Genomic DNA, 15,256 nt, shown 5'->3' with positions numbered 1-15,256 from the left:
AGAAGGTCCACGACCCTGCACAATCTTTTGTTTTGCGTTCATACGTTATGCATGAATTACGTAACCAGCACGTTTCTATTGGTTAGTTCCTCAGTACGGTGTAAACAACTATTGTGTTTTGTGCAGGGTCAAGGCCAAAAAAGAGAACAAAAACATACAACAAAGAACTTTGTCGGGTTTCATAACCATTCCCTCTATTAACTATGTTCGAGCAATTCAATTTGGCAGCATTCAGATTCCTCTGACTAAGCGACTCCAATAGACCTTTTGCATGCCGCGCGGGGACTGGTCACTGGAGGTATATGTCCGCCATCTTGGATTAAAGTGCGTGCAGCATGGTAAACAGTTGTTGTGTTCCGCTCTGCCATACTAAGTCAACGAGGGAAAAAGAACTGTCATTTCATCGTTTTCCAAAATGTGAGTTGATGAAGAAGGCATGGCTGGTAAAAATACGTCGTGATGAAGGAGAATCATTTACTGTATCGGAGCACACTCGAGTGTGTTCTCTTCATTTTACTGCGAGCGATTATCGAACAACACTTGGTGGCAAAACAGTTCTCAAGGACGATGCAGTTCCGTCAGTATTTTCCTGGGCAACACCAGTCAAACAGCGGTTGTCAAGGACAAGTTCATTTGGGCTTGGAAATGTGGGAGCGAAAGAACCATGCGAGAACTGTCAGGAGAAGGCCCGTGATATCTCGCGGCTTGAGACAACGCTTCAAGAAAAGGATAATGAAATACAGGTTTTGATGTCTAATTTTCTAACGATGAAAAGAAGTTCTGAGAGTATGTTGTTTTCATTTAAACGATTTTATGGTAGTGATGACGATATCCACTTTTATACTGGCTTCCAAAATTCAGCCAGCTACAGAGAATTTATGACTTATGTTTTATGTCATGCTGAAGACATGAGTTACTGGAGCCCAAATGTTCATGGGACCTTGTCTAATAGTGTTGAGAATACACAAATGTCTAGTAAGAGTACAGGTTATACTGAGAGAGCTTTATCAAAGATGGATGAACTTTTTCTGACCCTTGTGAAACTACGTTTGGGTCTTCCTTTGCACCACGTTGCTAACTTATTCAACATTTCTAGTTCCACAGTTTCAAGGGTATTTACATCATGGATCAATTTGCTTTATTTTGTGTTGGGATCTATCAATTTCTGGTTGCCCAAACATGTCATTCAAGAAACAATGCCCGATAGCTTTAGGAAATTTCCTTCAACAAGGGTGATCCTTGATGCCACTGAATTCAAGATCCAGACACCTTCCTCTTTGTTGAGGCAATCTCAAGTTTTCTCACAGTATAAAAGTACCACTACAGCTAAAGCACTGTTGGGTATCGCACCTTCAGGTAGTGTTACATTTGTATCTCAGTTGTATACTGGAGGCATATCAGACAAGGAAATCACTAAACAGTCTGGAATACTCTCATTGCTTGAAAGAGGAGACAATGTAATGGCTGATAGAGGTTTTGTTATAAATGACCTCCTTGAGCCTCTTGGGTGTACTTTGAATATACCTCCTTTCCTTAATAACCAGGGTCAGTTTACAGAAGATCAAGTAAAAGAGACTCACGAAATCGCAAATGTGAGAATACATGTTGAGAGGGCAATAAGCAGAATCAAGACATTCAAAATCCTGCAAAATGTATTTCCTATTAATCAGACTGGTTTGCTTAATCAAATCTGGACAGTCTGTGCACTTTTGGTCAATTTTCAGACACCAATCATTGCACAAGACTCCTAAGAGAAACTTTGCTGACATCATCATTCAAGGAAATATCAAACATCAGAAACTGCAAAATTTTGTGGTGGTAAAAACATTAATGAGCCTTACATTGCTTATAAATTTCGACTTTTAAAAGAAGAATTTCTCCCACGATACTATTTGGAATATCAGGATCAAATCTCTGAGATCACCAACAATGTTAAGCTCCTTTATTGTACAGTGATTTGATTTTAATATCCTTAAGCCAAATTCACAAAGCCTCCTAAGCTAATGGATATCCTAAGTTTTGTCAAATGATAATAGCATTTTGTTATCAGACAATATTTAGGAGGTATCTTAGATTAGGAAGGTTTGTAAATCTGGCCTCTGATCAATGAGCATATTAGTGAAGCAAAATATGTAAACAAAAATTCACCCAAAAAAGGGGTTTCAGAAGATGCCATTTTATTGCATTAATGATCTACTAACCAGCTGAAATAAAACTAAATTTTCCTGAAGTGTACTACTGCCAAGAAACAGCTAGTTGCTGCTCAATGTAAAATACCATAAGTTCAAACCATTTACAATGTAAAATTTAAACATACATGTCAATACAGAGTCACTGAGAAAAAGACCAAACAGCCCAGAGGGGCAAAACTGGTTTTCCAGACATCTCACAAAATTACTTTATAACCCTGTCAATACGATGACTTAGTATGTTGTTACAAGGTTATTCTACTACACGTGGCTTTTCTTGAATTGATAACAAGTCAGCACCCTCTTCTTGTAAGAAACTCGTAAAAATTTTCAAAATAGAAATTGGTTAATTTGGATAGCACATCATTCCACAAAGTTTCATCAAACAGAATTCTTTGTTGAAAGAAATCTACACCAGTCCAAACACAAAAGTCGCACCATTTCATCCCAGTCACCCCCATGAGGCCTTGGACTTGATAATAGTAGTTGTGATTTTCTTTTAATTTAATGCCATGGTCTGTTTGTTTTAAGTAAAATTGCTTATTTTCTTTAATAACGTCAACAATTTTCTTACCCGCACCACAAAATGGACATTTTGCTTCAAACAGCCCAAAGGGATTTTCTTCCATAGAAGGGTCATAGACAACACCATCTGGGGAGGCCCCCAACCAACAGAATGCTGGGTTAACCACCAGTCCACTCTTGTAGAGTTTTGTATTATTTCCAGAGTCAAGATATGCTTTTGCAGCCCTAATCTCGTTAGTCAAACCATATTTCATAGCTGGTGTTTGGATTGTTTTTCCTTCAAAAAGTTCCTTCAGAAACTTTTCTGTGACAGCCGCCTTTCTTTTGAAAACCTGACCAAACTGAGATGCCGTGATGCGCTTGGCTCTCTCTAATTTCCACTTTGCACTTCCAGACTGCTCTCTCGTGCCAGATTCAAGTTTTGATGCATCTTCTAGTGACAAGGTAATGAAAGTAAGATCTATATTTTGAAATCCATGTACATATTCACTCCAGCCATCACTGAGCACAGGGAGTTGAATTGGTAACTCACTGTAGATGTTTGTTTGATCAGCTCCAATACTATCAATTGAAGGTAAGTGATAACTAAGAGGACTACCCTTTTGGTGTTCACCGAAATTTGTTTTAACAGAGGTTGAGCTGTCGTTTTTTACATGGACAACTGGTGCAGCAGGGCATGCCTTTTTAGATTTATCTTGAAACTCTTTAAACATTTCTTTCCTACACTCTGGCTCCTTTCTCTTTGGAGAAGTTGGATCGTAAAGGCAGAGCGATGCATCTCTTCTTGTCTCCTTTCCCACCGATGGTTTCGAAAAATTTAGCTGCATCCAGGGTTGCGGGTTTATTTTAGCACCTCTTGGAACATGCCATTGCTGGGGCTTTGAAGTACAAGCAGAAGCAACATCACTCTCTTTCAAAGAACTTACCACTGCGTAGGCTAAAGCCGAGAGATGATGACAATGTCCTTGTCCGGCTTTGCAAGAACATCTTCTAAAGACAATGCTCGATCCTGAATCGCTAAATTCCAAGATAATTTTCATTTCGTGTGGCTTCTCCGACTTACACATCGATCGAAAACATTTTCCTTTCAATACACAACATTCAGCTTCTTGAAATGTGACGAAAAGATCGTGAACATAATCTTCTACAAAAAATGCCTGAGCCCTCTGATCTGATTTTTTCTCCTTGATAAACTCCTCCAGGCACTTTTTGGTTAATGTTTTGCAAACCTCTTCACTATTGGCTGACATTCCTGGCAGCCGATCAAGAACAAAGGAAACAATGATTTTTTTGTGCTATCCAATATGGCGGACATATACCTCCAGTGACCAGTCCCCGAGCGGCATGCAAAAGGTCTATTCGCTATGTATCACCCCGTTGAGGCTATATTCTTGGGAAACCTTCCAGAAACCCATGACGATACAAGGGGAGCTTTGTTCAACGTGCGCACTACACTTGAAGAGATTGGGGTTAAAGACGCCAAAGAATTTTTGATCTATGCCTTTGTCACTACACGCGATGATTCAGAGCAATTCCAAAGGGGCTATTACGAGATTTTTACCAGCGAACCATCAGGCAATGTCCAGTACAAGAAGTACATGAATGTGGCAACCGGGCCGTCGGTGACCACCATTGACTCGGATAATTTATGGTTTCCAATGGGCGATGGAAATCTTATCATCAAATTGATTCATCCCGCAAGCAAAAAGAGAAGCATCAAGAACCCCTATGCAGGTGATGAATGGAGCGGCGTTTTCCTTACCGGTTACCGCAACTGAAGTATGTTCTTTACAAACGTAGTCGGACAGTGCTTTAGGACTTTAACACATGCGAAGCCAACAAAGGCGATAGTTTGTAGTGTGATACTCTTGGTCGGGCACTTATTTGAGAGGAAGAAAGTATTGCTTTACGTATTAGATAGTTTGTAATCGTCGGTTAAAGCATAATAAAAACACCTGCAACTCAAAGTGGTTATAATTTGCTCAAGGGCTGTGTTATAGGTTGGAGCAGTTTTATAAACTAAACTAGGGAGCAGCGCTTGAACAACCTGAAGTTGCAAAACTGATTTTAATCTGCTAGGTGTTTCGTCTGTCTTAGTTTTTGGCCTCTAAAATCGTTAATTACTTGCCTTGGAGTTGAGCAGAGATATACATGACTTAGTATTGGTTTTTGTTGTGGTAGCAGGAAGAGATCGATGTTTGAGAAAAAGAGAAAAGCTTTCTTAAATAACCACGCCAAGGTTGTTTTATTTGAAGATGACTGAACCCTAAGTTGTTAACGCATTGCGCGAACTGTTGTGGATACTATCCACGAAGAATTGAAAAGAGGGAATTATCTCAGGAACGTACTGTTTGAATCGCCTTTCAAATATCGATCTGCAAGACGGTCTGTGGAAGTCGATAACATCACTGTCTTTATACATAATATACCCTTGAGTTGCACATGAGTTCAAGCATCCTTTCATCACCGACCTGTTTCCAAAAGCCAGTTTAATTAAACATAGGCTGTTCTTGTTGCAAAACATTGTCTGATGATCTTATCTAAACCCGTTATACTTAATACGTTGTAGCGTATTTGTAATCGGCGTTTAACTTCATATACAACTGCAAATTTTCCTTCTTTTTTGGTATTTGTTCAACTAGCTCCTTCCAACAATCTACGTTTCGAATCGAAATTCAGTATATTGGTTAGTTTACAGTGTGCTATCATGTTAAGATTGTTTCGTTTCAGGTAGTTGATCACTAGGTATTCTTTTACCCTCGTTGGAGTATAGTCTGAGTATAAAAAGGAAAACAGGCCACTAATCTAGCTTAGCAATATTTTTTGCCATTGTTTATTCTGTTCATTAATTTCCTGCTGGGAAATATTTAAGTAGCAAATTCTTTAAGGTTGTTATAATTTTCATTGTATTTGTTAGGTATTTCGAGCATAATAGATCCACAGTGCAGCAGAATAGTTTCGTATTGCGACTCTTATTTCTTCGAACTATCTACGTAAAAAAAATATGCTTAAAAGCTTTCGTCGGGCCTTTTCACGCCATATTATATACATTTTTTATGTACGTTATAGAATTTCAAGTACGTTATAGAACGGTGCATATAACGCAATGAGTTTTAAGTTTTAAAATACCAGCTAGTATAAGTTGATAACTCTTTTTAGAGGGAAGACACTGGGAGCTTTTCTTTTCTTATTAACCGTTCCTTATTTCTGTAGAAGCTATGAGTTGTTATTAAGCCTGTGTTTCCCGCTCCATCGAGCGTGTTATGAAACACCTGGCGCCAATGTCGGGAATACAAGCAGTCAAGCCATGCAGCAGAGCGCGTCTTCGAAAAAAGGCCGAAATTCTCGCAGCAAAAATACAAAAAAAACTTCGCAAGAGCAGGACGGTGGCTCGTAGGGACAAAACAGGTGCCAGAATCCAAAAATACTTCCCAGAATCCAAAAAAGATTCAAAAACACTTCCCAGAAACCAAAACCACACACAAGAATCCAAAACAATTTTGTATTCTGGGACGTGTTTTGCATTCATTATCACACAAAGTTTGTCATAGTTCAATGTGCCTGTAATAACAACGGAGTCACCTTGTTTGCGACAAGAGATTGTTAGCATAATCACCCATGCATACTTCCCGCATATGTTTGCGGCGAATGAAACAAAAAGAAAAGCAATACTATTACAGTTCAGCCAGGTCAAGCGTACCCCCACTATCACACCCACTAGAGGGTTCTGTACTGACGATGGATGTTATTCATCCCAAACGTCTCTACAAAAATTAAAAATATCCTAACTTTTCTCAAAAATATTGCATGCTGGAATGCAGAGATGAATCTGAAATGTACAACTATTGCCAGATTCAACTTTCAAATGATCATTTCATTAATAGAATTTTAGGGGGTACCGCAGTCAAAATATTGTTACTACCGTCACACAACTTCACGTTGTTTGATCAGTCCTTGCAGTTGTTTGTTTGACCAAAATTTATACTTTCTGGCTTGACTGTTAGTGGCTCACGCGGTGACAAGTTTACATGGAACAACGGCGCTTGGTTGGTTGTCTAGTCAGACAATACATTTAAAGACACCCCTATGTAACAGACCCAGCAGTGAAACCCGAACCAGTGTTTTAATTCAGTCTATCCAGTAGTGATAATTTAGCCTCGCGAGAGCTTGCGAATAGTTTGTTTCTATGTGGCTAATATTTTGCTTCCCAGGTCACTTTCTATTGTGGCTTCTACAAAACCAGTGTATTTCGTTCTTCACATATTTGTTTGAAAGGAGCAAAGATAAGGAACGCTGTTACCATTGACCAAAAAAAATCGAAGGGTGCAGGTAATCGATCTCGCATAAAAAAAGGTGTGAAATCTTTACTTCTGCTCGCCGAGTAGAGCAAATTATGTAAAAGATCTTTAAAGGTTTCATACCGGTAAAGATGTAAGGCGTGCCACCCCTTTTAGCTTTTATGCGAGATACCCAACTAAGAAAAAAACTAAAGGAAAATAAGCCAACCTGGTGACCTTTTCTCCGAGAACCCGGTTAAGATATGGATTCCGTTGGGTCTGTTTTCAAGATGTCAATCAAAGTAACGTGGTACACTGCTCAAGGTCCGCCTTTAATATCGTTTTAATATTCAGTGACTATATCAAGTCTTAAGTAGAACGCCTCTTTACTCGTTCGAGCAACCTAATTTGGCAGCATTCAGATTCCTCTGACTAAGCGACTCCAATTCGCTATGTATCACCCCGTTGAGGGTATATTCTTGGGAAACCTTCCAGAAACCCATGACGATAAAGATGGAGCTTTGTTCAACGTGCGCACTACACTTGAAGAGATTGGGGTTAAAGACGCCAAAGAATTTTTGATCTATACCTTTGTCACTACACGCGATGATTCAGAGCAATTCCAAAGGGGCTATTACGAGATTTTTACCAGCGAACCATCAGGCAATGTCCAGTACAAGAAGTTCATGAATGTGGCAACCGGGCCGTCGGTGACCACCATTGACTCGGATAATTTATGGTTTCCAATGGGCGATGGAAATCTTATCATCAAATTGATTCATCCCGCAAGCAAAAAGAGAAGCATCAAGAACCCCTACGCAGGTGATGAATGGAGCGGCGTTTTCCTTACCGGTTACCGCAACTGAAGTATGTTCTTTACAAACGTAGTCGGACAGTGCTTTAGGACTCTAACACATGCGAAGCCAACAAAGGCGATAGTTTGTAGTGTGATACTCTTGGTCGGGCACTTATTTGAGAGGAAGAAAGTATTGCTTTACGTATTAGATAGTTTGTAATCGTCGGTTAAAGCATAATAAAAACACCTGCAACTCAAAGTGGTTATAATTTGCTCAAGGGCTGTGTTATAGGTTGGAGCAGTTTTATAAACTAAACTAGGGAGCAGCGCTTGAACAACCTGAAGTTGCAAAACTGATTTTAATCTGCTAGGCGTTTCGTCTGTCTTAGTTTTTGGCCTCTAAAATCGTTAATTACTTGCCTTGGAGTTGAGCAGAGATATACATGACTTAGTATTGGTTTTTGTTGTGGTAGCAGGAAGAGATCGATGTTTGAGAAAAAGGGAAAAGCTTTCTTAAATAACCACGCCAAGGTTGTTTTATTTGAAGATGACTGAACCCTAAGTTGTTAACGCATTGCGCGAACTGTTGTGGATACTATCCACGAAGAATTGAAAAGAGGGAATTATCTCAGGAACGTACTGTTTGAATCGCCTTTCAAATATCGATCTGCAAGACGGTCTGTGGAAGTCGATAACATCACTGTCTTTATACATAATATACCCTTGAGTTGCACATGAGTTCAAGCATCCTTTCATCACCGACCTGTTTCCAAAAGCCAGTTTAATTAAACATAGGCTGTTCTTGTTGCAAAACATTGTCTGATGATCTTATCTAAACCCGTTATACTTAATACGTTGTAGCGTATTTGTAATCGGCGTTTAACTTCATATACAACTGCAAATTTTCCTTCTTTTTTGGTATTTGTTCAACTAGCTCCTTCCAACAATCTACGTTTCGAATCGAAATTCAGTATATTGGTTAGTTTACAGTGTGCTATCATGTTAAGATTGTTTCGTTTCAGGTAGTTGATCACTAGGTATTCTTTTACCCTCGTTGGAGTATAGTCTGAGTATAAAAAGGAAAACAGGCCACTAATCTAGCTTAGCAATATTTTTTGCCATTGTTTATTCTGTTCATTAATTTCCTGCTGGGAAATATTTAAGTAGCAAATTCTTTAAGGTTGTTATAATTTTCATTGTATTTGTTAGGTATTTCGAGCATAATAGATCCACAGTGCAGCAGAATAGTTTCGTATTGCGACTCTTATTTCTTCGAACTATCTACGTAAAAAAAATATGCTTAAAAGCTTTCGTCGGGCCTTTTCACGCCATATTATATACATTTTTTATGTACGTTATAGAATTTCAAGTACGTTATAGAACGGTGCATATAACGCAATGAGTTTTAAGTTTTAAAATACCAGCTAGTATAAGTTGATAACTCTTTTTAGAGGGAAGACACTGGGAGCTTTTCTTTTCTTATTAACCGTTCCTTATTTCTGTAGAAGCTATGAGTTGTTATTAAGCCTGTGTTTCCCGCTCCATCGAGCGTGTTATGAAACACCTGGCGCCAATGTCGGGAATACAAGCAGTCAAGCCATGCAGCAGAGCGCGTCTTCGAAAAAAGGCCGAAATTCTCGCAGCAAAAATACAAAAAAAGCTTCGCAAGAGCAGGACGGTGGCTCGTAGGGACAAAACAGGTGCCAGAATCCAAAAATACTTCCCAGAATCCAAAAAAGATTCAAAAACACTTCCCAGAAACCAAAACCACACACAAGAATCCAAAACAATTTTGTATTCTGGGACGTGTTTTGCATTCATTATCACACAAAGTTTGTCATAGTTCAATGTGCCTGTAATAACAACGGAGTCACCTTGTTTGCGACAAGAGATTGTTAGCATAATCACCCATGCATACTTCCCGCATATGTTTGCGGCGAATGAAACAAAAAGAAAAGCAATACTATTACAGTTCAGCCAGGTCAAGCGTACCCCCACTATCACACCCACTAGAGGGTTCTGTACTGACGATGGATGTTATTCATCCCAAACGTCTCTACAAAAATTAAAAATATCCTAACTTTTCTCAAAAATATTGCATGCTGGAATGCAGAGATGAATCTGAAATGTACAACTATTGCCAGATTCAACTTTCAAATGATCATTTCATTAATAGAATTTTAGGGGGTACCGCAGTCAAAATATTGTTACTACCGTCACACAACTTCACGTTGTTTGATCAGTCCTTGCAGTTGTTTGTTTGACCAAAATTTATACTTTCTGGCTTGACTGTTAGTGGCTCACGCGGTGACAAGTTTACATGGAACAACGGCGCTTGGTTGGTTGTCTAGTCAGACAATACATTTAAAGACACCCCTATGTAACAGACCCAGCAGTGAAACCCGAACCAGTGTTTTAATTCAGTCTATCCAGTAGTGATAATTTAGCCTCGCGAGAGCTTGCGAATAGTTTGTTTCTATGTGGCTAATATTTTGCTTCCCAGGTCACTTTCTATTGTGGCTTCTACAAAACCAGTGTATTTCGTTCTTCACATATTTGTTTGAAAGGAGCAAAGATAAGGAACGCTGTTACCATTGACCAAAAAAAATCGAAGGGTGCAGGTAATCGATCTCGCATAAAAAAAGGTGTGAAATCTTTACTTCTGCTCGCCGAGTAGAGCAAATTATGTAAAAGATTTTTAAAGGTTTCATACCGGTAAAGATGTAAGGCGTGCCACCCCTTTTAGCTTTTATGCGAGATACACAACTAAGAAAAAAACTAAAGGAAAATAAGCCAACCTGGTGACCTTTTCCCCGAGAACCCGGTTAAGATATGGATTCCGTTGGGTCTGTTTACAAGATGTCAATCAAAGTAACGTGGTACACTGCTCAAGGTCCGCTTTTAATATCGTTTTAATATTCAGTGACTATATCAAGTCTTAAGTAGAACGCCTCTTTACTCGTTCGAGCAACCTAATTTGGCAGCATTCAGATTCCTCTGACTAAGCGACTCCAATTCGCTATGTATCACCCCGTTGAGGGTATATTCTTGGGAAACCTTCCAGAAACCCATGACGATAAAGATGGAGCTTTGTTCAACGTGCGCACTACACTTGAAGAGATTGGGGTTAAAGACGCCAAAGAATTTTTGATCTATACCTTTGTCACTACACGCGATGATTCAGAGCAATTCCAAAGGGGCTATTACGAGATTTTTACCAGCGAACCATCAGGCAATGTCCAGTACAAGAAGTTCATGAATGTGGCAACCGGGCCGTCGGTGACCACCATTGACTCGGATAATTTATGGTTTCCAATGGGCGATGGAAATCTTATCATCAAATTGATTCATCCCGCAAGCAAAAAGAGAAGCATCAAGAACCCCTACGCAGGTGATGAATGGAGCGGCGTTTTCCTTACCGGTTACCGCAACTGAAGTATGTTCTTTACAAACGTAGTCGGACAGTGCTTTAGGACTCTAACACATGCGAAGCCAACAAAGGCGATAGTTTGTAGTGTGATACTCTTGGTCGGGCACTTATTTGAGAGGAAGAAAGTATTGCTTTACGTATTAGATAGTTTGTAATCGTCGGTTAAAGCATAATAAAAACACCTGCAACTCAAAGTGGTTATAATTTGCTCAAGGGCTGTGTTATAGGTTGGAGCAGTTTTATAAACTAAACTAGGGAGCAGCGCTTGAACAACCTGAAGTTGCAAAACTGATTTTAATCTGCTAGGCGTTTCGTCTGTCTTAGTTTTTGGCCTCTAAAATCGTTAATTACTTGCCTTGGAGTTGAGCAGAGATATACATGACTTAGTATTGGTTTTTGTTGTGGTAGCAGGAAGAGATCGATGTTTGAGAAAAAGGGAAAAGCTTTCTTAAATAACCACGCCAAGGTTGTTTTATTTGAAGATGACTGAACCCTAAGTTGTTAACGCATTGCGCGAACTGTTGTGGATACTATCCACGAAGAATTGAAAAGAGGGAATTATCTCAGGAACGTACTGTTTGAATCGCCTTTCAAATATCGATCTGCAAGACGGTCTGTGGAAGTCGATAACATCACTGTCTTTATACATAATATACCCTTGAGTTGCACATGAGTTCAAGCATCCTTTCATCACCGACCTGTTTCCAAAAGCCAGTTTAATTAAACATAGGCTGTTCTTGTTGCAAAACATTGTCTGATGATCTTATCTAAACCCGTTATACTTAATACGTTGTAGCGTATTTGTAATCGGCGTTTAACTTCATATACAACTGCAAATTTTCCTTCTTTTTTGGTATTTGTTCAACTAGCTCCTTCCAACAATCTACGTTTCGAATCGAAATTCAGTATATTGGTTAGTTTACAGTGTGCTATCATGTTAAGATTGTTTCGTTTCAGGTAGTTGATCACTAGGTATTCTTTTACCCTCGTTGGAGTATAGTCTGAGTATAAAAAGGAAAACAGGCCACTAATCTAGCTTAGCAATATTTTTTGCCATTGTTTATTCTGTTCATTAATTTCCTGCTGGGAAATATTTAAGTAGCAAATTCTTTAAGGTTGTTATAATTTTCATTGTATTTGTTAGGTATTTCGAGCATAATAGATCCACAGTGCAGCAGAATAGTTTCGTATTGCGACTCTTATTTCTTCGAACTATCTACGTAAAAAAAATATGCTTAAAAGCTTTCGTCGGGCCTTTTCACGCCATATTATATACATTTTTTATGTACGTTATAGAATTTCAAGTACGTTATAGAACGGTGCATATAACGCAATGAGTTTTAAGTTTTAAAATACCAGCTAGTATAAGTTGATAACTCTTTTTAGAGGGAAGACACTGGGAGCTTTTCTTTTCTTATTAACCGTTCCTTATTTCTGTAGAAGCTATGAGTTGTTATTAAGCCTGTGTTTCCCGCTCCATCGAGCGTGTTATGAAACACCTGGCGCCAATGTCGGGAATACAAGCAGTCAAGCCATGCAGCAGAGCGCGTCTTCGAAAAAAGGCCGAAATTCTCGCAGCAAAAATACAAAAAAAGCTTCGCAAGAGCAGGACGGTGGCTCGTAGGGACAAAACAGGTGCCAGAATCCAAAAATACTTCCCAGAATCCAAAAAAGATTCAAAAACACTTCCCAGAAACCAAAACCACACACAAGAATCCAAAACAATTTTGTATTCTGGGACGTGTTTTGCATTCATTATCACACAAAGTTTGTCATAGTTCAATGTGCCTGTAATAACAACGGAGTCACCTTGTTTGCGACAAGAGATTGTTAGCATAATCACCCATGCATACTTCCCGCATATGTTTGCGGCGAATGAAACAAAAAGAAAAGCAATACTATTACAGTTCAGCCAGGTCAAGCGTACCCCCACTATCACACCCACTAGAGGGTTCTGTACTGACGATGGATGTTATTCATCCCAAACGTCTCTACAAAAATTAAAAATATCCTAACTTTTCTCAAAAATATTGCATGCTGGAATGCAGAGATGAATCTGAAATGTACAACTATTGCCAGATTCAACTTTCAAATGATCATTTCATTAATAGAATTTTAGGGGGTACCGCAGTCAAAATATTGTTACTACCGTCACACAACTTCACGTTGTTTGATCAGTCCTTGCAGTTGTTTGTTTGACCAAAATTTATACTTTCTGGCTTGACTGTTAGTGGCTCACGCGGTGACAAGTTTACATGGAACAACGGCGCTTGGTTGGTTGTCTAGTCAGACAATACATTTAAAGACACCCCTATGTAACAGACCCAGCAGTGAAACCCGAACCAGTGTTTTAATTCAGTCTATCCAGTAGTGATAATTTAGCCTCGCGAGAGCTTGCGAATAGTTTGTTTCTATGTGGCTAATATTTTGCTTCCCAGGTCACTTTCTATTGTGGCTTCTACAAAACCAGTGTATTTCGTTCTTCACATATTTGTTTGAAAGGAGCAAAGATAAGGAACGCTGTTACCATTGACCAAAAAAAATCGAAGGGTGCAGGTAATCGATCTCGCATAAAAAAAGGTGTGAAATCTTTACTTCTGCTCGCCGAGTAGAGCAAATTATGTAAAAGATTTTTAAAGGTTTCATACCGGTAAAGATGTAAGGCGTGCCACCCCTTTTAGCTTTTATGCGAGATACACAACTAAGAAAAAAACTAAAGGAAAATAAGCCAACCTGGTGACCTTTTCCCCGAGAACCCGGTTAAGATATGGATTCCGTTGGGTCTGTTTACAAGATGTCAATCAAAGTAACGTGGTACACTGCTCAAGGTCCGCTTTTAATATCGTTTTAATATTCAGTGACTATATCAAGTCTTAAGTAGAACGCCTCTTTACTCGTTCGAGCAACCTAATTTGGCAGCATTCAGATTCCTCTGACTAAGCGACTCCAATTCGCTATGTATCACCCCGTTGAGGGTATATTCTTGGGAAACCTTCCAGAAACCCATGACGATACAGGTGGAGCTTTGTTCAACGTGCGCACTAAACTTGAAGAGATTGGGGTTAAAGACGCCAAAGAATTTTTGATCTATACCTTTGTCTACACGCGATGATTCAGAGCAATTCCAAAGGGGCTATTACGAGATTTTTACCAGCGAACCATCAGGCAATGTCCAGTACAAGAAGTACATGAATGTGGCCACCGGGCCGTCGGTGACCACCATTGACTCGGATAATTTATGGTTTCCAATGGGCGATGGAAATCTTATCATCAAATTGATTCATCCCGCAAGCAAAAAGAGAAGCATCAAGAACCCCTATGCAGGTGATGAATGGAGCGGCGTTTTCCTTACCGGTTACCGCAACTGAAGTATGTTCTTTACAAACGTAGTCGGACAGTGCTTTAGGACTTTAACACATGCGAAGCCAACAAAGGCGATAGTTTGTAGTGTGATACTCTTGGTCGGGCACTTATTTGAGAGGAAGAAAGTATTGCTTTACGTATTAGATAGTTTGTAATCGTCGGTTAAAGCATAATAAAAACACCTGCAACTCAAAGTGGTTATAATTTGCTCAAGGGCTGTGTTATAGGTTGGAGCAGTTTTATAAACTAAACTAGGGAGCAGCGCTTGAACAACCTGAAGTTGCAAAACTGATTTTAATCTGCTAGGCGTTTCGTCTGTCTTAGTTTTTGGCCTCTAAAATCGTTAATTACTTGCCTTGGAGTTGAGCAGAGATATACATGACTTAGTATTGGTTTTTGTTGTGGTAGCAGGAAGAGATCGATGTTTGAGAAAAAGGGAAAAGCTTTCTTAAATAACCACGCCAAGGTTGTTTTATTTGAAGATGACTGAACCCTAAGTTGTTAACGCATTGCGCGAACTGTTGTGGATACTATCCACGAAGAATTGAAAAGAGGGAATTATCTCAGGAACGTACTGTTTGAATCGCCTTTCAAATATCGATCTGCAAGACGGTCTGTGGAAGTCGATAACATCACTGTCTTTATACATAATATACCCTTGAGTTGCACATGAGTT

General features: G+C 39.3%; 1 protein-coding gene across 1 annotated transcript; it reads left to right on the top strand.

The window, feature by feature from the left end:
• The first annotated feature begins 335 nt into the window (after positions 1-335).
• LOC140953301 (uncharacterized) lies at positions 336-1,751 on the top strand. The gene has a single exon (XM_073402796.1). The coding sequence runs from the start codon at positions 336-338 to the stop codon at positions 1,749-1,751; it is 1,416 nt and encodes a 471-aa protein (XP_073258897.1).
• Positions 1,752-15,256: the final 13,505 nt, after the last annotated feature.

This window comes from Porites lutea, chromosome 11, assembly GCF_958299795.1.
Source record: "Porites lutea chromosome 11, jaPorLute2.1, whole genome shotgun sequence".
Taxonomy (NCBI): Eukaryota; Metazoa; Cnidaria; class Anthozoa; order Scleractinia; family Poritidae; genus Porites; species Porites lutea.
The sequence above is the reverse complement of the archived record's forward strand: the minus strand, read 5'-3'. Positions and strand labels throughout refer to the sequence as shown.

Excerpts from the sequence above, each read along its gene's own strand:
- LOC140953301 (XM_073402796.1), top strand. The coding sequence starts at position 336 with ATGGTAAACAGTTGTTGTGTTCCGCTCTGCCATACTAAGTCAACGAGG.